The 27,716-nt window shown below is 44.1% G+C and overlaps 1 protein-coding gene across 8 annotated transcripts in view; it reads left to right on the top strand.

Annotated features, from left to right (window-relative positions):
- The window catches only part of LOC147123352 (kinesin-like protein KIF2A), a 178,518-nt gene that overhangs the window by 140,672 nt on the left and 10,130 nt on the right, over nucleotides 1-27,716 (top strand). For 3 of the 8 annotated variants that reach the window (XM_085971421.1, XM_085971413.1, XM_085971406.1), the window contains 5 exons: nucleotides 857-999; nucleotides 2,287-2,491; nucleotides 11,505-11,615; nucleotides 15,553-15,620; nucleotides 20,300-20,447. In XM_085971421.1, coding sequence (XP_085827547.1) covers nucleotides 857-999; nucleotides 2,287-2,491; nucleotides 11,505-11,615; nucleotides 15,553-15,620; nucleotides 20,300-20,447 — 675 coding nt within the window. Of the gene's footprint in view, nucleotides 1-856; nucleotides 1,000-2,286; nucleotides 2,492-11,504; nucleotides 11,616-15,552; nucleotides 15,621-17,160; nucleotides 17,278-20,299; nucleotides 20,448-26,233; nucleotides 26,749-27,716 lie in introns of all 8 variants that reach the window. The other 5 variants (XR_015074288.1, XR_015074287.1, XM_085971391.1 and 2 more) reach the window with 3 other exon arrangements.

Raw genomic sequence — 27,716 nt, 5'->3', positions numbered from 1 at the left:
GGCTGCAGTACCGACCCGGTCTCCGAATGTTATTAGCGACCGCCACGGAAGAGGCGGCCGCTACTGAAGATGGGGGTCGTAGCGGGGCGGAACCGGGGCACTGCGCACACCGATGACGTCATCGGTGCCGGCGCAGCGCTACCAGCTACCGCCGCCATTACCACGGCGCTCAATATCAGCGCTACCACCCCTACTGGCGCAAAAGCCCTCTTTGGGCGAAAACTGGGCGCAAAGCCAACTGAATTTCCAGCCCGAAGTGTTTAACAATGTGAACCAATGCCTGGCTGTATTGATTTGGAATATATTGGGCATTTTCATGCATACTGGCCAACTGCCATTGACGCACCGAATTCCCACTCAGCCTTTCCTGACAGTCAAATTCAGTATGGCTGCCCTTATTTTCTCCAAGGTTGAAGCCAAATGAATTGGTGTTCTGTGAGTGGAAACTCCCTATTATATGTGCAGGATTGGGATGGTAATGAGGGTGGCGTTATGCCACTAGTGCCAAAGTATCTTAAAAGGGATATTATCCCTTTGTGTTTTTCCTTGTTTTTGGATTATACCTCTTCTGGCAGACCCATCAATGGATGGTACATGCCTGTACTCAAAGAATGACGAAGACCTCTACAAGGTAGGTATTTTTTCCTTTCATGGGTACTTAATTAAATGCTAGAAACTCTCTACAGATCTTTTCTTTGCATCTTACCAAAAGGTGAACTACTCTTCATCAGAAGTCTTTCTTACCACCGTAATGTCTTGGTTTGAATTATTTTAATAAAACTGATTACATTCAATTTTCAACCCTCTCTACAGCAAATAACATAACTTGTTAAGTTTAGTGTATTTTATTATCCAGGTATTTGACTTGCTTAACAGAAAAACTAAGCTAAGAGTGCTGGAGGATGGAAAGCAGCAAGTTCAGGTGGTGGGGCTTTCAGAACGGGATGTTAAATGTACAGAAGATGTTTTGAAACTAATTGAAGCTGGCAATAGCTGCAGGTAGGTCTGTCTTGAAAAGCATTGTTTGTGTTTTTTAAACTTTGAAATGTTTTTCAAGGAAGAAAAAGTTCAACAAATCAAAACTATTTCCCTACCTAATCTTGTGTAAATATCCAGCTGCTTGGGATCAACTTTTGTAAAGGTAAACATATTTCAGAAAAATGCCTTTGCAATGTCTGACATTTCTTTTCTCAAATTTCCTTCTGTTTTAAACATTAAAGATGATGAAAAATATTTCCATAATGCCAGTATATTACAAATAAACTTTTAACTTAATAAAAAATTGAATTTCATGCTTTTTGATGGAAGCGCACCATATTGGGCTCCTGCTGTACAGGCATTCAGGTGATGTTACTGACTAGAAATTGCTGCCTGTGACCTGGAGTAGCTCTGTTCATTTTGAAAAGGGTGCAACTTCAGATCAATCCAAGAGCTACCTGACTTTGAGAGGAAAAAAAGCTACTGCCGTAGTGTACAACATATAGGTGAAAAATCACAGTTGAAACAGTAACGTGGATGGTGATCATTACCAGCAGGTTCCGTTAATATGTATGGGGGTCCTATCCTTCAAAACAGTTGGTACTCGATAACTTTCTAATCATCATATTTTCTTTGACTTAATAGAAAGAACTGGAGCATTTATTGTGAAGTCTTTATATAGAGTGAAATAAGAGGGAAATCATTTTTTCCCCCTTTTTACAATTGGGCTTGTTTGATAAATGACACAATCAAAGATGCATATTTTAATATTTCTAGAAAATAGCCATCCATCTATTTTAATTGCTTTGTAAGCTGTTCAGTGCAATTATCTGCTGTAGCAACAGACCTGTTAACAGATCAGAGACCATCATAAATGTTGTTCTGCAGTCAATGGAGAACGCATTCCAAACTATCTTGCCCTCACAGTTGACGGTTTATTTGTGGCAGTAGTAGGATCTAAAAGCAGAAATGTTGGAGGAGGGAAGAAATTAGGTTTGGCACTCTCCCATTTTGATCCTTTCAGAAGAAAGTTTTTTAAAAAAATTTTAAACATCATTTGTCCCTACTCATTTGGAAGGTGGAATGTTTTTTAGAACTTTGTTCACTTTTGAGAGTTTATTCATATTGCAAGTAAATGTTATGTACGTTTTTCATTAATTCTGTTTTTAGTTCATCAATTTATTTATAAATTTAATAATCTATAAGAAATATTTTGCCTTGGATTTAAAGAAAACTACCCATTTTGAAAATGTTGAAATAAAGGTTAATTTGGAACTAAACTTAATATGCATTTCATTTGTATTATAGAACATCTGGTCAGACTTCTGCAAATGCTCACTCTTCAAGAAGCCATGCAGTGTTCCAGATTATTCTTCGCAGAAAAGGGAAAATGCATGGAAAGTTTTCTTTAATAGATCTTGCAGGAAATGAGAGGGGAGCAGACACCTCCAGTGCAGATCGGCAGACACGACTTGAAGGTGCTGAGATTAACAAGAGCCTTTTAGCACTTAAGGTAACTCAAAGCAGCAACCTCTATATTAGTTAAAGTCACATTTTTCAGTCCAAACCAAGGATACTCATTATATATCCTGTGGGCCAACCTTGGCACTTGCAAGCTTTTGTTGGGACTTTCAGCAGGATACAAATACCATTTTGATGTTGCTAGTCCAATTGGAGATGGGCTAGTTCAATTGGAGGAGGGCAGCGGTATCACTAAGCTTTGGAGTTATCATTAAGTGCTTCTTGCACTAGTGCCAACTGTAAAGCTTACAGTAAAGCTTCCCCTCCTTCCACCTGGACCAGCAGCAGTAACTTCAAGACAATCAGTGGGTGCAGATTCTGCTGAGAACCAACGGAGGTCTTCGAGTGTACCTGCGTAACTTGAATCCTGCAATTCTTTCACTGGTGTCCACTACTGACTTGGTTTCTGTGAGGAGAGGAAAAAGCTGAAATTAAGGTTCAATTCAGCAAAATTAATCATTTTAGAAAAATGCTAACTGTGATTGTGGAAACTTTTTAAGAGTCACAAATCATTTCTATAGTCCCAGAAAATAATCATGAACTGGATCAAGGTCAGTTTGACTTGTTTAATTCTCTTTTTGTCCCACCATTTTTTTAAATGTAACTGATTTCCATTTTCTTTATTACATAAAAGGTAAACTTCCATGGGAATTCTGCTCATCTGTCGTAACTTTGGAAGAGTCTTGGAAGCCCTGGGAAAATAGTGTAATCGTATATAACTCATTGCAACTGGCCAAGGCAGCAATGATTGCAAAGACCAAACATGTACATTTTGAATACAAAAACTTATTTATTTTACAAACTCTGTGGGGGAGGAATTCGGTTGTTAGCGCCACCGATTAACGCCTAAAGAGGCCGAGAAGTGGGGCGCTAGCCAATTTCCGGCCTAGCGCCTCGCCCCATATTGAGCATGCATTTAGCGCCGGCGCTAAATCTTAGCGCCCGCTTATGGGCGCAGGCTGATTATGAGGTCATTTGAGTGTGCAACGCCTTTTGGGCGCCCCGGACCGGAAATTCAGTGGCGCCCCCCTCCGTAGCGCCTGGCGCTAATAGTGACAGCTTACCTGGGCCTTACCAAGTCGCTCTCGGGCTGGAGGAGCGTTATTTAAAGGGGACTGGTGTGGTTTAAAAGCGGCAGCCATTTTTGGATCACAACTTCCTCAAGAGCTACAAAGAGTTGCTGAGCTGCACACTGAGAGCCATTTGACCACTGAGCCAGTGCAGACAGACGATCTTCAGCCTTCTGACCATCACCTTGCTGTTGGTGAGCCTTGACAACGGGGAACCTTCCTGTGGGCACTTATTATGGGGGCTGCATTGGAGGGGAACGTCCTGCTGCTGAATCATCTGGAAAGGGCACTGAGACGCTGGGAGAGGGGGGCGCCACTGTGTCTCAGGGAAAGTGATTATTGACCACCCTCGCTGCGCCCCGCTGCTGCGAAATTGGGTTGCGCCGCCGGGTTAGCGCCTTAAGAGTAGCGTGCAGCACCTGATTTAGCGCCGCAATCACCTTTAGGGGCGCTGCAACCCAATATCGCGCTAGGTGGCGCTAAACTTTGCGCATCGCCAAGACTAGCGCCCCAAACGCGGCTATACCGAATTTCTAGCCCTGTGTGTCATTTCCTCATGACAAACTAATAGAAAAAAACACAAAAAAACAATCATTAATATAACTGGTTCTCACAACCTGGAGATAATGTCCAAAACACTAAACAGAAGTTTGACCACAAACATCAGCCTTTAATTTTAAAAAATGACTAACATTTTGTCACACCTCCTACTTTTTGCCCTTCGAGGGTGATCTTCCCTTGCGCACTTTCCCCCCACTTCCCACCCTACTGCTCCTCCGTAATGGGACCTCAGTGGCTGCAGCAAGGCTGGTGGAAGGCTGCTGATTGTCATAACCTGAGACTGCAGATGCCCTTGAAGGACGGCCTGGACCAGCTCTGGGCCTGGAGGGGCCCGGCTGCAGACTGCACCAACTCTGCTTGGGCGGCAGCAGTCTGTCCTACAGGCGGTGGCAAGTGCAGTGGAGAAGTGACAGTGGTGGCAGCAGGAATGCTGTCATCTTGAGAGAGGACAGCAACTCCCTGCTCGACCGACACACTGGCACGCCCACAGGGCATCACTTCAGCATCCGGAGCAATCTGCTGGAGCACAGATTGCTGGCCTGCTACGGCGCGGTGAGAGCCCCGGGGAAATGTGTCCGAACCAGCGAGGATGGCAGCAGCCAATGCTCGCGTGGCCTCAATCTGAGTCTGCATGAGAGCAGTCAGAGATGGGGTCACGGCAGCCAGTGACTGAATTGCAGCACCAAGCATTTGCGTGGCATCTGCCTGTGCTACAGCGAAGTGCTCCACACTCCTTGCCAGGGATTTAATGCATTCGGGCACCCTTCCCACTGTACCCATGAGCTCAGTGTGCATGTCCACCGCCTGGGTGTTCATTTCAGCGATCAGCCACTCCTCCTCTGCGTCCAGTGCAGTAGGACTCGCTGGCATACTCTCCCTCCGGGGAGAAGGCCCCCGAGCTTCCCTATCCCTGACGTAAGAAAACTACTAGGCATTTGTCTGAGTATTAAAGAAGGCTTTAATCAACTGTTTTTCAACATGGAGATCTAATTGTGTCCTTCACTAGTTCCTGTTAAAGAATGTCCTGAGCAAGCAGGGCCCATGCCTGAGTATTTATACTCTCCCTGGACAGCGCCACCAGCAGGCCGCCCAGTATTACTTCATAAGTCATTTCCACATGAATGACAAGATTCATGTCACCCCCCCCCCATCGCGTTGCTGCAGCCCGCTGGGTCCTCGAGCTTCACCCCCATCAGACCCTCTCCCCCCCCCCCCCCCCCCGCTCCCCTCCAGGGAAGGCGTGTTCCCAGTGTGGGCATCTGCTTCCTCGGGAGAGGGTGGCGCTGATGCTTCGGCTTCATCTTCCTCCTCGCCTGCAGCTTCACTCCCACTGGCAGCTTGAGGGCCCGTCTCCTCAGCTGGTGAATCACCATCTGAAAGCAGGGAGGTACAAGAGTAGCTTTAGCGTGAGGACAGGGTGGCAGTAAGGGAGGAATGAGTGCAGCAATTTAGTAAGTTGGATTGAAAGTGTCAAAGGCTGGTGTTGTGAGGGACAAGTGGAAGGAGAGAGGACAAAAAGGTGATGACCTTACCCTTGCTGTCCAGAACGGGGTCGGCCTCTCCAGTGGCGACGGGACCGATCACTCGGCTTGTCACAATCCTCTGGATGCGCTCCTCAAGATCGCTGAGGGGTTGCAGCTGAGGCCGCCCTCCACCCGTCCATTGCTGCTGTCTCCTATTATGAGATAACTTGGCCTGCAAGAAAAAGGACGGCGTCTGAGTAAATATACAGCCATGGTCTTACCTGATGTGCCTCCCATAGGTGAATAGCCCTTACTGTATACAGGCATGGTCTTGCCTGATGTGCCTCCCATAGGTGAATAGAAACATAGAAGATAGGAGCAGGAGTAGGCCATTTGGCCCCTCGTGCCTGCTCCGCCATTCAGTGAGATCATGGCTGATCATCCAAACTCAGTACCCTGTCCCTGCCTTCTCCCCATATCCCTTGATCCCTTTAGCTTTAAGAAATATATCTAACTCCTTCTTGAATGTATTTAATGACTTGGCCTCAACTGCCTTCTGTGGTAGAGAATTCCACAGGTTCACCACTCTCTGGGTGAAGAAATTCCTCCTCATCTCTGTCCTAAATGGCTTACCACTTATCTTTAGACTGTGACCCCCGCCATCGGGAACATCCTTCCTGCATCTAGTCTGTCTAGTCCTGTTAGAATTTTATAAGTTTCAATGTGATCCCCTCTCATTCTTCTAAACTCCAGCGAGTATAAGCCCAATTGACCCAATCTCTCCTCATACGTTATTTCTGCCATCCCAGGTATCAGTCTGGTGAATCTTCGCTGCACTCCCTCCATGGCAAGAACATCCTTCCTCAGATAAGGCGACCAAAACTGCACACAATACTCAAGATGTGGTCTCACCAAGGCCCTGTACAACTGCAGCAAGACATCCTTGTTCCTGTACTCAAACCCTCTCGCTACGAAGGCCAACATGCCATTTGCCTTCTTAACCGCCTGCTGCACCTGCATGCTCACCTTCAGCGACTGGTGCACAAGGACACCCAGGTTTCATTGCACTTCCCCTTCTCCCAATCTATTGCCGTTCAGATAATCTGCCTTCCTGTTTTTGCCACCAAAGTGGATACCCTCGTTATACTGCATTATACTGCATCTGCCCAATCACCCAACCTGTCCAAATCATACTGGAGTTTCTCGGCATCCTCCTCACAGCACACACGCCCACCCAGCTTTGTATCGTCTGCAAACTTGGAGATATTACATCAACTTCCCTCGTCTAGATCATCATTAATATATATTGTGAATAGCTGGGGTCCTAGGACCGATCCATGCGGTACCCCACTAGTCACAGCCTGTCACTCGGAAAAAGACCCGTTTATTCCAACTCTTTGCTTCCTGTCTGCCAACCAGTTCTCTATCCAAGTCAGTACCTTGCCCCCAATCCCATGTGCCTTAACTTTACACGCTAATCTCTTATGCGGGACCTTATCGAAAGCCTTCTGAAAGTCCAAATACACCACATCCACTGGTTCTCCCTTATCTATTCTACCAGTTACATCCTCAAAAAAATTCCAGTAGATTAGTCAAGCACGATTTACCTTTTGTACATCCATGTTGAATTTGTCCGATCCTGTCACTGTTTTCCAAGTGCTCTGCTATTGCATCTTTTATAATGGACTCTAGCACTTTCCCCACTACCGATGTCAGTCTTACCGGTCTATAATTCCCTGTTTTCTCTCTTACCACCTTTTTTGAACAGTGGGGTAACATTAGCTACCCTCCAATCCATGGGAACTGTTCCAGAGTCGAAAGAATTTTGGAAGATGACCAGCAATGCATCTACTATTTCTAGGGCCACTTCCTTAAGTACCCTAGGATGTAGATTATCAGGCCCTGGAAATTTATCGGCCTTCAATCCCGTCAATTTCCCAAACACCATTTCCCTACAAATACTGATTTCATTCAGTTCCTCCCTCTCATTAGACCCTATGTTCCCTGTCTTCTCTGGGAGATTATTTGTGTCCTCCTTTGTGAAGACAGAACCAAAGTATGTATTTAATTGGCCTGCCATTTCTTTGTTCCCCATTATAAATTCCCCTGATTCTGACTGCAAGGGACCTACGCTTGACTTCACCAATCTTTTTCTCTTCACATATCAATAAAAGCTTTTACAGTCAGTTTTTATGTTCCCTGCAAACTTATTTTCGTACTCTATTTCCCCCCTCTTAATTAATCCCTATGTCCTTTTTTGCTGAATCCTAAACTGCTCCCAATCTTCAGGTTTACTGCTTTTTCTGGCCAATTTATATGTCCTCTCCTTGGATCTTATGCTATCCCTAATTTCCCTTGTTAGCCACGGTTGAGTCACCTTTTTTGTTTTATTTTTATGCCAAACAGGGATGAACAAATTCTGTACTTCATCCATGCGATCTTTAAATGTTTGCCATTGTCTATCCACCGTCAACCCTTTGAGTAACATTCCCCAATCAATCCTACCCAACTCGCGCCTCATACCATCGTAGTTTCCTTTATTTAAATTCAGGACCCTAGTCTCTGAGTCAACTACTTCACTCTCCATTTTACTGAAGAATTCGATCATATTATGATCGCTCCACCCCAATTGGCCTCGCACAACAAGATTGCTAATTAATCCTTTCTCATTGCATAATACCCAGTCTAAGATGGCCTGGTCTCTAGTTGGTTCCTCGACATATTGGTCCAGGAAACCATCCCGTATACACTCCAGGAATTCCTCCTCCACAGTATTGTTACTCATTTAGTTAGCCCAATCTATATGTAGATTAAAGTCACCCATGATAACTGCAGTGCCCTTATTGCACGTGTCTCTAATTTCCCGTTTAATGCCATCCCCAACCTCTGCATTACTGTTTGGGGGTCTGTAACGTTTTTCTGCCCCTTGGTATTTCTCAGTTCTATCCATACAGATTCCACATCATCTGAGCTAATATCCTTCCTTACAATTGTGTTAATCCCCTCTTTAACCAGCAATGCTACCCCACCTCCTTTTCCTTTTTGCCTGTCTTTCCTGAATATTGAATACCCCTGGATGTTGAGTTCCCAGCCTTGGTCACCCTGGAGCCATGTTTCCGTAATCCCAATCATATCATATCCGTTTACCTCTATTTGCGCAGCTAATTCATCCACCTTATTACGAATGCTCCTCGCATTAAGACACAAAGCCTTCAGGCTTGTTTTTTTAACACTCTTAGACCTTTTAGAATTATTATTTACAGTGGCCATGTTTGATTTAAACCCATGATTTCTCTGACTGCCACCTTTGCTTTTCTCCTTCATGTCTTTTGCTTCTATCCTTGTTTCCCTTTCCTCTGTCTCCCTGCTCAGGATCCCAACCCCCTTCCATTTTAGTTTAAACGCTCCCCCAGAGCACTAGCAAACACTCCCCCTAGGACATCGGTCCCGGTCCTGCCCAGGTGCAAACCGTCCAGTTTGTACTGGTCCCACCTCCCCCAGAACCGGTTCCAATGTCCCAGGAATTGGAATCCCTCCCCCTTGCACCATTCCTCTAGCCACGTATTCATCTGAAATATCCTTCTATTTCTACTCTGACTAGCACATGGCACTGGTAGCAATCCTGAGATTACTACCTTTGAAGTCCTATTTTTTAATTTACCTCCTAACTCCCTATATTCAGCTTTTAGGACCTCATCCCGTTTTTTACCTATATCATTGGTACCTCTATGCACCACGACAACTGGCTGTTCACCCTCCCCTTCCAAAATGTTCTGCAGCCGCTCTGAGACATCCTTGACCCTTGCACCAGGGAGGCAACATACCAGCCTGGAGTCTCATTTGCGGCCGCAGAAACACCTATCTATTCCCCTTACAATAGAATCCCCTATTACTATAGCTCTGCCCCTCTTTTTCCTCCCGTCCTGTGCAGCAGAACCACCCATAGTGCCAGGAAGTTGGCTGCTGCTGCCTTCCTCCGATAAGCCATCCTCCCCAACAATATCCAAAGCGGTATATCTGTTTGAGAGGGGGATGGCTCCAGGGGACTCCTACACTACCTGCCTGCACCTACTACTCTGCCTGGCAGTCATCCATTCCCTTCCTGCCTGTGCAGCCTTTACCTGCGGTGTGACCAACTCATTAAATGTGATATCCACGACGTCCTCAGCATTGCGAATGCTCCAGTATGTATCCATTCGCAGCTCCAACGCCGCAATGCGGTCTGCCAGTAGCTGCAGCTGGATACACTTCCCGCACACATGGTCGTCAGGGACACAGGAAGTGTCCCTGATTTCCCACATAGTGCAGGAGGAGCATACCACGGCGCCGAGCTGTAATGCCATGACTTACCCTTTAATTAATTCAAATTAAATCAAATCAATCCCACCAATTACACTATAATTAAATGATATACTCAAGGGCCCTTGTTTACCAGCAGTTCCCGCTGCACAACAGAGACCTTAGAAACTATAAACCACAAAATTTAAGATTGGAAAAAGAGAGAAATACTCATCAACCAATCACTTACCTGCTTTCTGGTGACGTCACACTTCGATTACTTTTTACTTCTCTCTCCTGCTCTCGGAGCTCTGTGCCTCTCGCAGGTCCGCCTCTCTCGGAGCTTGGTTTAAATCAGCCTCTCCCGCCTCGCCTCTCGTAGGTTCGCCTCTCCCGCTCTCGGAGCTCGGTTTAAATCAGCCTCTCCCGCCTCGCCTCTCGTAGATCAGCCTCTCCCGCTCTCGGAGCTCGGTTTAAATCAGCCTCGCCTCTCGCAGGTCTGCCTCTCCCGCTCTCGGAGCTCGGTTTAAATTAGCCTCTCCTGCCTCGCCTCTCGCAGGTCCGCCGCTCCCGCTCTCTGAGCTCGGTTTAAATTAGCCTCTTCCCGCCTCGCTTCTCGCATTACTGTATGCAGCCATGGTCTTGCCTGATATGCCTCCAATAGGTGAATAGCCATTACTGTTTGCAAAGTGTGGAATGTGCGTGTGTGTTTCATGAGAGGGCCATAGGTGTTGTATGAGTGTTGGGCATTGGGCTTTTAAGACCCTCTGGCCATAGAGTGAGGTTGAGATGGAGGGATAGAGAGGTATTGGAAAAAAAGCCACTCACCCTGACGACCTGAGTGAGGTCGTTGAACTTTTTTCTACATTGTATATGGGCCCTGGGCACCATGTTCCTGGAGGAGACGCTCTGTGCCACCTCCCTCCACACTCTTCTGTAATCGTGCGGCAAAGGCCTCCTGCCACTCTCTGGGTACAGTATTGATCTTCTGCGCTCCACCGCGCCAACCAGAGCCTCCAAGGCCTGCTCGCTGAAGTGCTGTGCTCACTCCCTGGCCTCTCCATAGTCCTTGGTTGCAAGATTTAGGCACAGGTCTCTCCAGGACGAGATTCAAGGCTCAAATGAGCAGGGTGTGGCTAGAGAGCAAGATTGACCCTCCCCTTTAAGAACTGTCTGGCACCAGTGTGTCTGTGTTCCATCGCTAATTGACAGCACCTGCACTGCGCCTGTGCTCTGAGTTAGCGCCTCGCTCCTCGGCCTTTGCGCCTTAAGAGGTGTGTAGCGCCTGATTTAGCCCTCCAATCAACGCCGGGGGCGATAAAAGCCAAGTTTGCAGTCGGAGGTGATAATTAGCACCAGGCGCTAAACTTTGCACACGGCCGATAATCGCGCCCTAACCAGGGCGATACTGAATTCCCCCCGCCCCCCCCCCCCCCCCCCCCCGAGTGTTTCCAACTACATTTTTTTTAATGTTACTAATATTAATTGGTGCTAGACTAGATTTGAGAGATGAACAGGAACTGTGCTATCTATTCGCCCCCCCCCCCCCCCCCAAAAACATGTATTTATGCTCAGAATTCTGGTGCTGTTTGAATATTTCTCTCATTTTAAAATCCATTTTATGTAATTACAGGAATGTATCCGAGCCTTGGGTCGAAACAAACCTCACACCCCATTCAGAGCAAGTAAACTTACTCAAGTGCTAAGAGATTCTTTTATAGGAGAGAACTCTAGAACTTGTATGGTAAGTGATATAGTGTTATACCTTTTTAAACATAAATTCTTCCTACCTATCGCCTATTCTACGCTTTGAGACGTCCGATGGTCGTGAAAGGTGCAATATAAATGTAAGTTTTTTTTTTATTCAAAAGAAAATGCTAATTTCCATGGTGTGCTCCAGGGAATTGTTTGAATTTAATTGCAGTAAATTAGTTGCTGCCATTTCCCCCTTTCCTCTCCTGAAGATGGTGATATGTTGGGGTATGGCACTGTCTACGGGAGCCGTTAGCCCTCCAGTGCCACACGCAGGTGATCATTCTGCACATGGGAACCTAAACTAAAGGCTATTTAATGTTAAGAGCATGCAGCAGAACACAATTCTGTTTTCCAACATGGGTTACTGGATAACTGGAGTGAGAATGCTAGTTCAGAAATGCTGAAGCTAGTTGTAGTATCCCACTACTGTATCTGGTTATGAACAGTTAACTTAGCACAGACTTGAGATTGAACACTGGCCTTCCTAAAAGCCAATGGCCCATTGCTCAGTGCATTTACCAACTGAGCCAGTGGGAGAACTATTTTGTACTTTTATCAGTAGTGTTGTTCAGTTTCTGAAAATTATTCCTCTGGCATAACCTTTTTAAAATTTGGCATTCTCCACATCATTAGAGTTAAGCCAGGCTGAATTTAGCAATCTGGGGAAACCAAGTGTCGGCGATGCTCCCAACAAGCGATGTTTGGCATTGGCACGATCTGATGTACAATATAAAAGTTTTCTGCATGCTTCAAAGCAGCAGTTCATTCTTACTCTGCTAGGGGCAACGTTCTCTGTATCGTCAATATCCCATGTTTGAGCGTTAATGTCAAATTATCCACTTGTTTTTCAATGTAAAGAAAGACTTGCATTTATATAGCACCTTTCACAACCTCCAGTCATCCCAAAGTGCTTTACAGCCAATTAAGTAGTTTTGAAGTGTAGTCATGGTTCTAATGTAGGAAACGTGACAGCACACAGCAAGATCCCACAAACAACAATGTGATATTGACCAGTTTTTATGTAATGGTTGAGGGATAAATATTGGCCAGGTGTAGCTTAGGAACATAGGAACAGGAGTAGGTCACTGAGCCCCTCAAGCCTGTTCCGTCATTCAATGAGATCATGGCTGATCTGTGATCTAACTCCATATACCCGCCTTTGGCCCATATCCCTTAATACCTTTGGTTAACAAAAAGCTATCAATCTCAGATTTAAAATTAACAATTGATCTAGCACCATTTGCCGTTTGCAGAAGAGAGTTCCAAACTTCTACCACCTTTTGTGTGTAGAAGTGTTTCCTAATTTCACTCCTCTAATTTTTAGACTATGCCCCCTAGTCTTAGACTCCCCAACCAGTGGAAATAGTTTCTGTATCTACCCTAACTGTTCCCCTTAATATCTTGAAAACTTTGATCAGATCACCCCTTAACCTTCTAAATTCCAGGAAATACAACTCTAATTTGTGTAATCTCTCCTCGTAACTTAACCCCTGAAGTCCGGGTATCATTCTGGTAAGCCTACGCTGCACTCCCTCCAAGGCCAATATATCCTTCCTAAGGTGTGGTTCTCAGAACTGCTCACCGTACTCCAGGTATGGCCTAACCAGGGTTTTGTATACCTGCAGCATAACTTCTACCCCCTTGTATTCTAGTCCTCTAGATATAAAGGCCAGCATTCCATTAGCCTTTTTGATTATTTCCTGTGCCTGTTCATGTAATTTTAATTATCTGTGTACCTGGACCCCCAAGTCACTTTGGACCTCCACTGTTTTTAGCTTTTCACCATTTAGAATGTACCCTGTTCTATCATTTTTCAGTCCGAAGTGGATGACCTCACATTTGCCTACATTGAAATCCATTTGGCACAGTTTTGCCCATTCACTTAATCTATCAATATCCCTTTGTAATTTTATGCTTTCATCTACACTGCTTACAATGCTGCCTTTGTGTCATCGGCAAATTTGGATATATGACTTTCTATGCCATCATCTAAGTTGTTAATAAATACAGTGAATAGTTGAGGCCCCAACACAGATCCCTGCGGGGCACCAGTAGTCACATCCTGCCAATTTGATTACCTACCCATTATCCCTACTCTCTGTCTCCTGCCGCTCAGCCAATTTCCTAACCAGGTCAATAATTTACCCTCAATTCTGTGGGCTTCTACCTTAGGTAACAGACTCTTATGTGGGACTTTATCAAATGCCTTCTGGAAGTCCATATAAATAACATCCATAGACATTCCTCTGTCCACTACTTTAGTCACCTCCTCAAAAAATTCAATCAGGTTTGTCAGGCATGCCCTACCTTTCACAAATCCATGCTGGCTCTCTCTGATCAACTTAAAATAGGTGTTCAGTCACCCTATCCTAGTAATTTCCCGACAACAGATGTTAGGCTAACTGGTCTACAATTCCCAGTTTTCCCTCTCTCGCCATTCTGAAATAGCAGAGTGATATGCGCAATTTTCCAATCGAAAGGAACGTTTCCTGAATTGAGAACTTTGGAAGATTATAGTTAGGGTATCTGCAATGTGCTCACCTATTTCCTTTAAAACCCTGGGATGGAAACCATCTGGTCCTGGGGATTTGTCACTCTTTAGTGCCATTATTTTCTTCATTACTGTTATTTTACTTACGTTAATTTTATTGAGTCCCTGTCCCCAGTTCAATATCTACTGTAAATACTGACGCAAAGTAATTATTCAGCATGTCCGCCATTTCCCTATTTGACAATATCACCGCTTTCAGTTTTTAAGGGGCCAACATTGCTCCCGACTACCCTCTTTTTCCAAATGTAATTGTAAAAATTCTTGGTATTGATTTTGATATCACTTGCAAGTTTCTTTTCATACTCCCCTTTTGTAGCTCTTACTATCTGTTTTGTGACTCTGCTTTTTTTGTATCTTTCCTATTCGCCGGGATCTGTGCTATTTTTTTTACATTTTTGTATGCTTTTTCTTTTAGTTTCACGATATCCCATACCTCTTTAGTTGTCCATGGCTTTTTTTTTAGGCAAGTAGAACTCTTGCCCTTCAGGGGTACAAACTGTTTCAGTATCACAAATTCTTTTTTGAATATCTCCCACTGATCTTCTGTCATTTTACCCATTAACAGATTTGTCCAGTTTACAGTGAACAGTCTCTGTCTCATCCCGTTGAAGTCGGCCTTACCTAAATCTAGAATCTTAGCTGTTTTGTGTTTCTCCGTTTCAAATGCTACGTTGAACTCAATCATGTTATGATCGCTATAGGATAAATGTTCACGTAAAGTTGGGCTGTTAACTAAATCTGGCTCATTACTCATTACTAAATCTAATATGGCATGCCCCCTTGTGGCCTCTCGGATATATTGTTGTAGAAAGCTATCCTGGACACACTCAATAAATTCACTACCTTTCTGTCCGGTGCTAGTCTGCTTATCCCAATCTATAGGAAAGTTTAAATCCCCCATTAAAACCACGCTTGTCTAATCTCTGTATTTATAGTCTAGCACTTCACAGCTGCTACCAGGGGGCCTATACACAACTCCCACTACTGTCTTAAACCCTTTCCTATTTCTTAAATCTACCCATAAAGTCTCCACTGATGTATTTAAATTTTTCATTCTTGTTACATTTGTTTGTAGACTATGTGATTATGATTGAGATTCCATTTTTGTTTCAAATTCCATTGAACCATCAATGTCTGTTATCTCTGCTTTTGCCCACTGTTATCCATATTTTGACTCTAGATGCTACGAACTATTGTGAACCTGAATGGTCCTCAATTCATGTCTGAAATTACAATATTTCAAAGGAATAGCTTACAATTGGTTTTAACTTCAAAATAAATCTTGAACGACAGACTGGTGAATTTTCAACCATATACTTATAGTTGATGTATATACATTTTTTTGCATTCTTCAACCTCTTGTGTGCATTCATAGATTGCCACTATCTCCCCAGGAATGGGTTCTTGTGAGAACACACTAAATACGCTTAGATATGCAAACAGGTATGATTTTTAAATAAAATTTATATGAAACAAATATGCTATCTCCATTCTAATAATTTTATTACAAAGTAAGTCCTTGTCTAGGTGGCTTTTAAAGTTATTTACCTAATTTATATTAAAGCTATAATATTCTTGTCCTATTTGTAGCAATGTGAGAATTGTTGATGTGTTTTTCACTTAAACCTGGAGCATATTTATATCTTAGAAGCTGATAGTTTTTTTGTGCTCTGCTAGAGGGTAGGATAGGTGTTGCCTTGGAGCACAGTCACCACCAATAACTTTAAAAACATATCAACAGATTTTTACCAAATTTTATAATTTGGACAGTTCCCTTGCTGGATGTGTATTAAAGCCACATGAGCTGGTTTATAGAATGTCACAGCTCATAGTTTATTTCAAGCTGATACAATGAGGGTCAATTGTCTCATTCCAAGCCTATTAAACCAGAGTGCCCCTTTATTCATTCTGAAAATAGCAGGAAATATTTTCTTTAAAGCTCACATCAATGTGGGGGGGAGAGGTGGCTAGTTGTATTGATAGGGCTACTGGTGAATCACTGACTGGGGAAGGGGTCAGAGGGATACCTCTCCCACTGTTTGGGTACACAGACACAAGAGAGAAAGAGACACATTGGCAGTCAGTTAGCCAACTAAGTCTGGGGAGGAAACCTGGTGTCGTGAGTGAAAACTCGCTCATATCAAGCCCAAAGCAGGTCAGGACCAGAAGGCTGACCACAAAAGGTTAAGCGAGCCTGTGAATTAGAGATGGTGTTCTCAAAGAGCTGCATAAAGGTGAAATTTGATTCCATCTGTTGCTCTGTGCATTCATTTTCTATCTGCAAAAATAAAGCAACTTAACGATTTGTATCTGGCCTCTTCTCACCAAGTGTTTCTCAGTCCGCCTTCAGAAAGATTGGAGAAATGCACGTGAAGACAAATGCAAAAGAAATGCTGTCCAATTCAGATCAGGAGGGGTTCTATTGTTACACCACTATATAATAATTTGATATTGGGCAGTATGGAAAAATTCCTGAACGCAAGACCCTCCAACCCCTTTATAGGAGTGATAAACACCAGTGTACCTAAGAGAATATTGAGGGGAAGCCCCATACTTTCTAGTTTTAATTGTTTAATAGTATGAGTGAACAATTTAATTTCTGACTGTGTTATTGATGCATGTAAGACATAGTAAAATGTAACACTGAAATAAAATAACATATAAAAGAGAATTTGAGATGTAATGTAAGTCTCAGGATGGACTTTACTTCAGCCTTAGTTTGTCAATGAAATCCTAGTGTTGCAAATGCAGCTGTTTAGAATGTTGATAATAACTTTGCTGGCTTCAGCTTCATAATTGACTCAACACTGCAGATTGTGACTTTTATATTAAAAGAAACAGCAGAACGCTTCAGAAGTAATATTTCTGGAATTACATGCAGTATTTTTCCACAGACTTTCTGTCTTTCAAATTGTAACTATACTGTTCTTTCCTGACTGGATTTTCCCCCCTTCTTTGTTCACTCATTTGCTTGATACTGCAGAGTAAAGGAGTTTGGAATAAGTCCCTCGGACATTCCCTTTCAGCAAGGTGGTGGGAGCCGTTCTGACCTCTCTCCTACCTACCTCGAGTATGATGACTTCCCTCCTTCACCTACCAGGTCTACATCTTTCTATCAATTCCATTTCCTCCTCCTTCCAAGCCTCCCCCCCCCCCACCCTATACTGGATCATGTGAACCATTGGTTATTACAAACTCTACCTTGGTTTTATTGTCTGAATTCGTACAAAATACTGTTGCATGTCTTTCTCCCCTTTATTTTTTTTCCCCATTCTTTGTTGGAATATTTAATAAAAATCTAATTTTGCATGGTTGTATGTAGATTTTCAGTTGCAGTGTAATTTTCAACGGCAGTATTGTATTTTATCAAAATAACTTGTTTGTGCATGGCTCAAAATTAAAGCTGCAGAAACACTAGATGAGACCAGAAACTGACAGAAATTACTATTCCACAATTTAAAAAACAGGTCTATGAACGCAATAGAAGATAAAAATGTATTTGCTGCTTTGTGCCAAGGACAGTTTTTAAAAAGCCTGTGGGGAGGGAACTTCTTGCATATGTTGCCACTGCAGTGTATTCACTGGTCAATCAGACCAGTGACTATCCTACATTTGTCCTTTGCTGTCTTTAGTCTAGTAGCGTTAATTTCAAGCTCTGTTAATATTAGTGTCACCTTAGTCACTTACTTATATCATTTATTTGCAGTATATTCACCATGTAGATGGCAGTTGTTGAATTGTGCAAAGAAAATGAAATGGCCAATATTCTTTGATTTACAAACTGATGTAAATTACTTGTTACTATGTTAGTAATTGCAATTTGAGCAGCCATTTCAGATTTTAACAAATATATACAATTTGTTGCAGTGGTGGTATCATTCTAGTATCAGGACATCCCATTCAGCTAGTGTCACTTTGTCTTTATGGTCTGGCATTCTTTAAATTATCTCCCTTGGTAGGTTTGAGTGGTTTTAGCCAGAGTTGTTGGAAGATTTGTCCTGCAAGAGATTGAATCCAACTACAGGAAACTTTGGTTTATCCGGAGGTTATATGTCCGGAATACTCTATCTAACGGCAAAAATCAGGAGCCGTTTTCTGTAAGTTTTTTTAGTTCTCGTTGCTTTTTTTTCCCCCAGTCAGGCACTGCAAGGTCTGTAGCTATAACAACAGCTTCAGCTAGAGACGTTTGCAGCTGCAGCCGACTGTTTTGAAGCTGTTGCTAAGCAACAGGGTTTGTTGATTCACACGGAGCTTTTCAGTTCCGTATGTTTCAACATTAACGCTGGTATGTCCGGCACTTTTGATGGTACGGCACCAGCTCGGTTCCGTCAGTGCCGGATATCAGAAAGTTTCCTGTATTTGACAGATTCAAGAAGCAAATGTATATATGAATATATACCAATCAGGAATTTTATTCTTTCAAACTCCACATAGAAACACTAGCTTCATCTGTTTTTAAGAACTTTGAGCTGTGCTAAATCAGATATGCCTCCCCCATCCCACTCACTCGACTGTATGTAAGGCCCTGCATGAAGTTATGTCCTTCATTTGTTTTCTCCCATCACCAGCAACAACAAAAAAGTTCAATTCACCATACTAGTAGTTTGGTCCTGTGTTATTGTGCAGTTTCTTTTTTCACACTTCATTTTACATTACAATTCAATTGTTTTTTGCTAATTTTTTTGTATAAAGTCTTTGACATAATCTTGCATTGAATCCAACTGATTCATAAATTATTCACCTAAATCAGATGGTCTTTATCCAAGGGAGACACTGACAACTTCTAAATGCAATTCATTGTGTAAATTCTTTGTTGAATCTGGCTTGTTGCTCTCCCTAGATGTGGAAAATATGTTTTGCAATTGACTTGCCCTCTGAGAGTGGTAATGGAAACTAAGATTTCGAAAGAGCTTTGTTGAATAACTGTTTATATTCTATTTTGTACCTTGCTTCTCAAAACTCGCTAATGGAGGTATTTCCTCTTTCTTGGATCTCTTTCTCACTTAGAACAGGAGTATCTTTTGTCTCTTGTGTTCACGTGTGCATTTAGGTCTTTAACGGCTAGCGTACAGTCCAGTTGAGATATCACTGGTTCATTTAGATTAGCAGGAACATAAAAGATGCTCTCTAGTAGATTTCCTGCTATATATTTATCATACCTGCAAATCTCTCCAGCATTTTAGTGTGTGTAATATTATCATCTGTCTCAATATAAGTTCAGTCAAATCAGAGGACATGATGCTGGGTATGTGTCTTCCCCGTCCTTTCGGTTTCATTTGTCTTTTGGTATCCATTTGAGACAATGGGGAAAGTCATTGGCACATATCAAAAGTTTGCACTACAAGATGGATTGGTTTCATTCATTAAGTGCAGCTGGATGCCTAGTTAAAGAGGGAATGTAATTACCACAATGCTTTCACGGGGGAGAGGCAGTCTGACCTTTGGTGGTATCTTTGATTGGCAGCTCGATGAGCCAGTTCTCTACACAGAGCTGGGAGAAAGATCAGAGGTTTTTGGTTTCCTCTTGGTGTGGGGGAAAAAAGTAGTCTGCAGTAGGTTGGAGAGTCTGGAACAGTGAAGCAAAATGATCTCTCTTTCCTGTCAAAGGAAGGTTGTGAGATGGTAAGTTGAGGCAACGTTAGTGCCAGTTAATCAGTATCGTGACAGTGGAGGAAAATCACTTGAACAACATGATGCAAAGGTCTTGAAGGAATAGTATTCCCAGATTATTTCCCCTCCCCCTCCCATGGAATAATTAAAGTTCATATTTGTATGTGGAGGTTAACCTTCATTCAACAAATGAAGAGAACCATAGCTGAGGTATCTAATATAAATTTCTGCAGTATTAATTTTAGTACAAAGCAAGCACAAGTTTTAATTGCTGGTTATTGATATTTTGTTAAGATGAGGCTATATGTTGCATACTTGGCACACTTCCTAAAAGTATCACCTGAATGTGGCAATTTTATATCAATGTTGCTACAAAGCTACTAGTCCAATCTATAATGGCTGTAAAATTTAAATCTGTGGGGTGGAGAAATTATCCTTAATGGTGAGCAGTCTTCATAATGGTTTTTCTCTTTCTTTCACCACCTTGCCCCCCAAATTTATTTTGGAACTAGAGTGAAAGAATTAATTGTGGATCAAAATGGTTCAGGAGAAGGGCGGGCCAATATCCTTGTACCAAACCAGCTTGATGCTTTAGAGGCACAGTGGGGACTCGGAAGCTCTCCTCAACGAGATGATCTGAAACTGCTCTGTGAACAAAATGTGAGTTTTTTTTAATTCACTTTAGTGGTTTTCAAGCATAACTCTGAAATCATTGAAGGAAAATGTTATTGCTCTAAAGTGTTTTCCTAATTCTAAATGTGTGTATATACTGTGATATCAAGCAATAATTGCAGTTATAAATAAAATCTATTTAATTATTATAAATGTGGGGTGAGTTGTTTCATATCCACACTCTAAACTTTTTATCCAGTAAAAATATTCAGTACTATTTTAAAGTTGCATGTAGACCTGACAAGTTTTTTTTATTCGTTCATGGGATGTGGGCGTCACTGGCAAGGCCAGCATTTATTGCCCATCCCTAGTTGCCCATGAGCTGCCTTCTTGAACTGCTGCAGTCCATGTGGTGAAGGAACTCCCACAGTGCTGTTAGGGAGGGAGTTCCAGGATTTTGACCCAGCGACGATGAAGGAACAGCAATATACTTCCAAGTCAGGATGGTGTGTGACTTGGAGGGGAACTTGGAGGTAGTGGTGTTCCCATGCGCCTGCTGCCTTTGTCCTTCTAGGTGGTAGAGGTTGCGGGTTTGGGAAGTGCTGCCGAAGAAGCCTTGGCGAGTTGCTGCAGTACATCTTGTAGATGGTACACACTGCAGCCACAGTACGCTGGTGGTGGAGGGAGTGAATGTTAAGGTGGTGGATGGGGTGCCAATCAAGCAGGCTGCTTTGTCCTGGATGGTGTCGAGCTTCTTGAGTGTTGGAGCTGCACTCATCCAGGCAAGTGGAGAGTATTCCATCACACTCCTGTGCCTTGTAGATGGAAAGGCTTTGGAAATTCAGGAGGTAAGTAACTCGCCGCAGAATACCCAGCCTCTGACCTGTCCTTGTAGCCACAGTATTTATGTGGCTGGTCCAGTAAAGTCTCTGGTCAATGGTGACTCCAGGATGTTGATGGTGGGAGATTCAGCGATGGTAATGCCGTTGAATGTCAAGGGGTGGTGGTTAGACACTCTGTTGGAGATGGTCATTGCCTGGCACTTGTATGGCCTGAATTTGACTTGCCACTTATCAGCTCAAGCCTGAATGTCATCCAGCTCTTGCTGCACGCAGGCATGGACTGATTCATTATCTGAGGAGTTGTGAATGGAACTGAACACTACGCAATCATCAGTGAACATCCCCACTTCTGACCCTATGATGGAGGGAAGGTCATTGATGAAGCAGCTGAAGATGGTTGAGCCTAGGACACTGCCCTGAGGAACTCTGCAGCGATGTCCTGGGGCTGAGATGATTGGCTCCCAACAACCACAACCATCTTCCTTTGTGCTAGGTATGACTCCAGCCAGTGGAGAGTTTTCCACCTGATTTCCATTGACTTCAATTTTACTGGGGTTCCTTGATGTTGCACACTGTGAAATGCTGCCTTGATGTCAACGGCAGTCACTCTCACCTCACCTCTGGAATTCAGCTCTTTTGTCCATGTTTGGATCAAGGCTGTAATGAGGTCTGGAGCCGAGTGGTCGTGGCAAAACCCGAACTGAGCATCGGTGAGCAGGTTATTGGTGAGTAAGTGCCGCTTTATAGCACTGTCGATGACCCCTTCCATCACTTTGCTGATGATTGAGAGTAGACTGATGGGCGGTAATTGGCCAGATTGGATTTGTGGTTTTTTGGTAACGGGAATAACTGGGCAATTTTCCACATGGTTGGGTAGATGCCATTGTTGTAGCTGTACTGGAACAGCTTGGCTAGAAGCACAGCTAGTTCTGGAGCACATGTCTTCAGCACTACAGCTGGGATGTTGTCAGGGCCCGTAGCCTTTGTTGTATCCAGTCTGCTCAGCCGTTTGCTGATATCGCATAGAGTGAATCTAATTGGCTGAAGACTAGCTTCTGTGATGGTTGGGATCCTCAGGAGGAGGCCAAGATGGATCATCCACTTGGCACTTCCGACTGAAGATGGTTGCGACCGCTTCAGCCTTGTCTCTTGCACTCGCATGCTGGGCTCCGCCATCATTGAGGATGGGTATGTTCACGGAGCCTCCTCCTCCCGTTAGTTGTTTAATTGTCCACCACCATTCACGACTACGGAGCTTTGATCTGATCCCTTGGTTGGGAGATCGCTTAGCTGTGTTTATAGCATGTATGTAATCCTGTGTTGTAGCTTCACCAGGTTGGCACTTCATATTTAGGCAAGCCAAAAAGGTTGGTCCCCTGGCTTGATGATGGTGGTAGTGAGGGGAATATGCCGGGCCATGAGGTTAAAGATTGTGGTGGAACACAATTCTGTTGCTGCAGATGGCCCACGGCACATCATGGATGCTCAGTTTTGAGCAGTTAGATCTGTTCTGAATCTATCCCATTTAGCACATTAGTAGTGCCACACAACACGATGAGTGTCCTCAGTGTGAAGATGGGACTTTGTCTCCCCAAGGACTGTGCGGTGGTCACTCCTACTAATACTGTCATAGACAGATGCATCTGCGACAGGTAGATTAGTGAAGATGAGGTCAAATAGGTTTTTTCCTCGTGTTGGTTGTCTCACCACCTGGCACAGGCCCAGTCTGGCAGCTATCTCCTTCAGGGCTTGGTCAGTAGTGGTGTTAAGGAGCCACTCTTGGTGATGGACATTGAAGTCCTCCACCCACATTACATTCTGTGACCTTGCTACCCTCAATGCTTCTTCCAAGTGGTGTTCAAAATGGAGGAGTACTGATTCATCAGCTGAGGGAAGGCTGTAGGTGGTAATCAGCAGGAGGTTTCCTTGCCCATGTTTGACCTGATGCCTTGAGACTTCATGTGTTCCGGTGTCAATTTTGAGGACTCCCAGGGCCACTCCCTCCTGACTATACACCACTGTGCTGCCACCTCTGGTGGAACAGGACATACCCAAGGATGGTGATGGAGGAGTCTGGGACATTGGCTGAAAGGTGTGTTTCTGTGAGTATGACTATGTCAGGCTGTTGCTTGACTCGTCTGTGGGACAGCTCTAGGTCCGGTGCCTAGTGTTAAATCTGTGAGTTGTTCAAATAATTAATACTCAGACTTAATCAGTAACAATAAAACAGGTCTTTACTGGTTAGAGGTAGGGACTATACATAGGTCTTCACTTCATGCCCACAGGCGGGAACTGAGGGGAGATCAGTACCCACAGTACTATTTATACCCCTATGGCCAGGAGTGGTACTGCGTATCACTACGCCCAACAAGTAGTGCAGTCCTGTCCATAGGTTCAAAGTAGCACACATATTACATACACAACATTCCTCCCTTCCTAGCTTTACAGTCATCTCCCCATTTAACATAACGTAATAACATATATACATATATAACTTCAGGTTTACATAACAGAATAACATAGATACATAGATAACTTCATGTCAAAACAGATCACAGATTCAGTCTCTGCGGAAAACAGTTCACAGATTCAATCTCTGTGGTGGAGTCGGTTCACGTTGCTGGAGTGACTCATTCAATAGTCCTTCCATGGATTTAACAGTTTGAACTTCCGAACTGAATTGGCTCCGTTCGGAGGGACCACGTGTGTGATCTGGTAGAGGTAATAATGGTTCAGATGGGTCATCTTCTGTTTCGACTTTTCCTTTTCTGCTTCTTGGAGACTCTCTGGGCTCCACTGTCAGCTGCCAGCTGCATGCGCAGTTCCTCCTTCTCTCCCTCCTTTTTCCGTAGTAGAGCCACCTTCTCCCGATGTTCCGTAGACTTTCGGTGCTCCTCCATGATTTCTGTATGGTGGGAGTCGAAGTTACAAGTTGGGCAGGACAGGACATAGTAATATTCGGTGTCGTCCTGATCTAGGCCAGCGAGAGGGTCTTCTATTTCCTCCATACCCAGCTGGGCGTTAGCCAGCTTTTGTTCCAAGTCCAGACATCTTTTCTGAAGAGACTTCTTCATGCGTACCTCTTCATCCAGCTTTTTCTGGGCTTTCAGCAAGTCGTTTACTAATGACCTCATTTGAGATTTTACTACTTCAACTTCTTTTGGAGATTGATTGATCGGACTATTCAATCCCTCTACCGGATCAGCTGTTTCAGCGGTCTGTTGTTCTACGTTGACGTGAGTCAGCGTACTTTTGGCATCCAAGGGCTGCTCTGTTGCAGTCATCTCAGTCTGTGTTGCCACCTCAGCTCTTCCAATAACCTTTGAGAGCTCCGAACACCTTTCGTTTGAATATTGAAGTTCGTGTTCAAGTTTTTCCCATTTCAGAGTCCTGTCCTTCAGCATATGCAGGAGTTGGCTGACCGTTAACTCCTCTGACATCAGACGTTTTGTGTGCTCCTGCTCCATTTTCTCCATCAGCTGCTTCTGTTGTCTTTCCAGATTCTCCAACTCTATATCAAAGAACTCTTTCGTTGCATTCAACTCTTGCTCACAACGGCGAAGCATTTGTTCTAATTGCTGTTGTAGTTTGAAATGGAGTTGAGTTCGAGCCCGGTGTCCCTCAGAAATGGGCACATCAGTAGACTTGCCAGACTCAGAATCCACAGTTAAACTATGTTGTTGTTGCTCAGTGGAATTCTGTGCTGAAACTTTGTCTTTTGCACCTGAGTTGGGCTTACCATCATCCGTTCCAGAGTCTGGGCCGACTATCTTCACCGAGTTCTCACTCGTTATTGTTTGTAGGAAATGCCAGTCCATATTCATTTTCCTAATCCACTCCCGTCCTAGTAGTGGAGGACCTCCTTCAGATATCACATATAAGTCCATTATTTGACTGTCTTCGCCCTTGTGGACCACTGCAACCTCTATTTTCCCGATGGGGTACACTCTTTGCCCCGTGTATGTTTCCAATATAATCCCCGTATCCTGTAGGGGAATATGTTGGAATAACTTTCCGTAATCTTTCTTATTTATGACCGTCAATGCCGATCCAGTGTCCAATTCCAGTTTTACTTGGACTCCTTCTATCTGAAGAGTGACCCAAATTGTCTGGAGGTCTGCACCCTTACCAGCGTTGAGTACTCTTAAGCTAGCCAGTTCATTACTGCTAGCGTCTGAATCGGACTCCTGTTCGGTCACCTTGTGTACCTTTGCGTATTTTCCTTGCGGTGACTTCTTGTTGCTGGTCTTCTTCGCTGACCTGCATACTCTAGCTATATGTCCAAGCCTACCACAAGTTCTACATTCTTGGTTTTTAAACCAACACTGGTTCTGATCATGCGTTGTCTTTCCACAACGATAACATTTGCCAGAACTCACACCCAATTTGTGTGCACTGAGCTCCGGTGACCGTAGCTGCATTACTGCCGTGCCTCTCGCTGCGGCTTCGTGTGCTGCTGCCATAGTGACCGCCTTCTCAAGCGTCAGCTCATTCTCCTCGAGCAGTCGCTTTTGTGTATCCTGTTTAAATAAACCACACACAAATTTGTCTCGAAGTGCCTCTGTCAGTCCCGTTCCAAACTGGCAATATTTCGCTAATTTACGCAATTCCAGCAAATAATCAGCATTGCTTTCATGCTGTAGCTGCCTTCTGTCGTAAAATTTAAATCGTTCCGCTAGCATCAGCGGCGTGGGGTTTAGATGATCTTTCAGGACAGTAACAATCTCATCGAACGTCTTATCCGCCGGTTCATCTGGTGATAACAGGTGTTTCAATTGCCCGTATGTCTTCGCACCCATTAAATTTAATAATGTTAGTGCTTTATCAGCCTCATGAATTTTATTGGCCTTACAATAATTTTTAACTCGTTCAACATATATGGCCCAATCTTTGATGTCACTATCAAAGTTGCTAATATTCCCGTGTTTAGGCATTGTAGTACTTTATCAGATTTGCAATTTCTCAGATTTTTTTTTTTTACTGCTATCCTAGATGGCGGCTTCCCGCTCTTGCCGTCGTCCTCCGCCCACAAAATGGCGGTTTTCCCGCGCTTGGCGGTCTTCACCCGTCCCCCAACGCCGTCTCCCTTCAGCCCCCGAGTGCGGCCCTTATCTTCGCCGCAATCGCCCGAGTGCGGCCCTTATCAGCGGATGCGATCGCTGGATCGCGAAGCGGCTCTCGGCTCTTATCAGGAGATGCGATCGCTCTGTTGAAACGCCTCCCGCTCGAAGCGGCTCTCGCGCCCTATTCCTCCAGCTCCCCCAGCCCCGTTCGTGCGGCCAACGCGGTCGACTGCCTGTCGCGTCGCTGCCCGGCTCAGACAACGGCTTACCCACCACCAAGCTGGAGAAGAAGCTGACGGTCGCCGATGGAGGCTCCGAGGTCAGGATGTCTTCCAGTGGGGTGGAGAGGGTGGAAACCTCTCTGCAACGTCCTGGCTGTGGACGAAGCTGCCGTGGAGTGACTGCCGCAGGGTCCGAATCAGACTCGTCGCCAGTGTTAAATCTGTGAGTTGTTCAAGTAATTAATACTCAGACTTAATCAGTAACAATAAAACAGGTCTTTACTGGTTAGAGGTAGGGACTATACATAGGTCTTTACTTCATGCCCACAGGCGGGAACTGAGGGGAGATCAGTACCCACAGTACTATTTATACCCCTATGGCCAGGAGTGGTACTGCGTATCACTACGCCCAACAAGTAGTGCAGTCCTGTCCATAGGTTCAAAGTAGCACACATATTACATACACAACACCTAGGTTGATGCCGGATAGCCCATCTGGTTTTATTCTGAGTGTACTTCTTTGTAGCAGTTTTGGTACAACGGAGTGGCTTGCTAGGCCATTTCAGAGGGCAGTTAAGAGTCAACCGCATGGCTGTGGGTCTGGAGTCGCATATAGGCCAGACCAGGTAAGGATGGCAGATTTCCTTCCCTAAAGGATATTTGTGAACCAGATGGGTTTTACAACAATCCAGTAGTTTCATGGTCACCATTAGTAGCTAGCTTTTTATTCCCGATTTATTTAATTAACTGAATTTACATTCCCCAGCTGCCCTGGTGGGATTGGAATTGATATCGCTGTATTACTAGTCCAGTAACATCACCACTATGCTGCTCTACCCCGAAGCGTATGTCATTTGTATGCCATGTCCCCTGTTGCCTCCTTAACAATCTAATTCATAGTCCATTCACATGGACAAAATCCCAGTCCCTTTATTATTTTAAATACCTCAATCAAATCTCCTTGAAGTCTATGCTTTTCTAGAGTAAGAAGACCCAGCTTTCTAAGCCAATCAGAATTAAGTACGGTTAAGCTAGATATCAATCTAGTGATCTTTCTCTGAACCTTTTCCAGGGCCTCTAAATCACCCACCATGTGAGGAGACCAAAACTGGGCACAGTTTTCTAAATAAGGCCTAAGCAAGGTCTTGTACAAGGAACTATAATGCTTTAGTTTTATGCTGGATTGTCCTA

This window comes from Somniosus microcephalus, chromosome 2 (assembly GCF_052327205.1).
Source record: "Somniosus microcephalus isolate GS21.2 chromosome 2, FLI_Smic_1.0, whole genome shotgun sequence".
Classification (NCBI taxonomy): domain Eukaryota; kingdom Metazoa; phylum Chordata; class Chondrichthyes; order Squaliformes; family Somniosidae; genus Somniosus; species Somniosus microcephalus.
The sequence above is the reverse complement of the archived record's forward strand: the minus strand, read 5'-3'. Positions and strand labels throughout refer to the sequence as shown.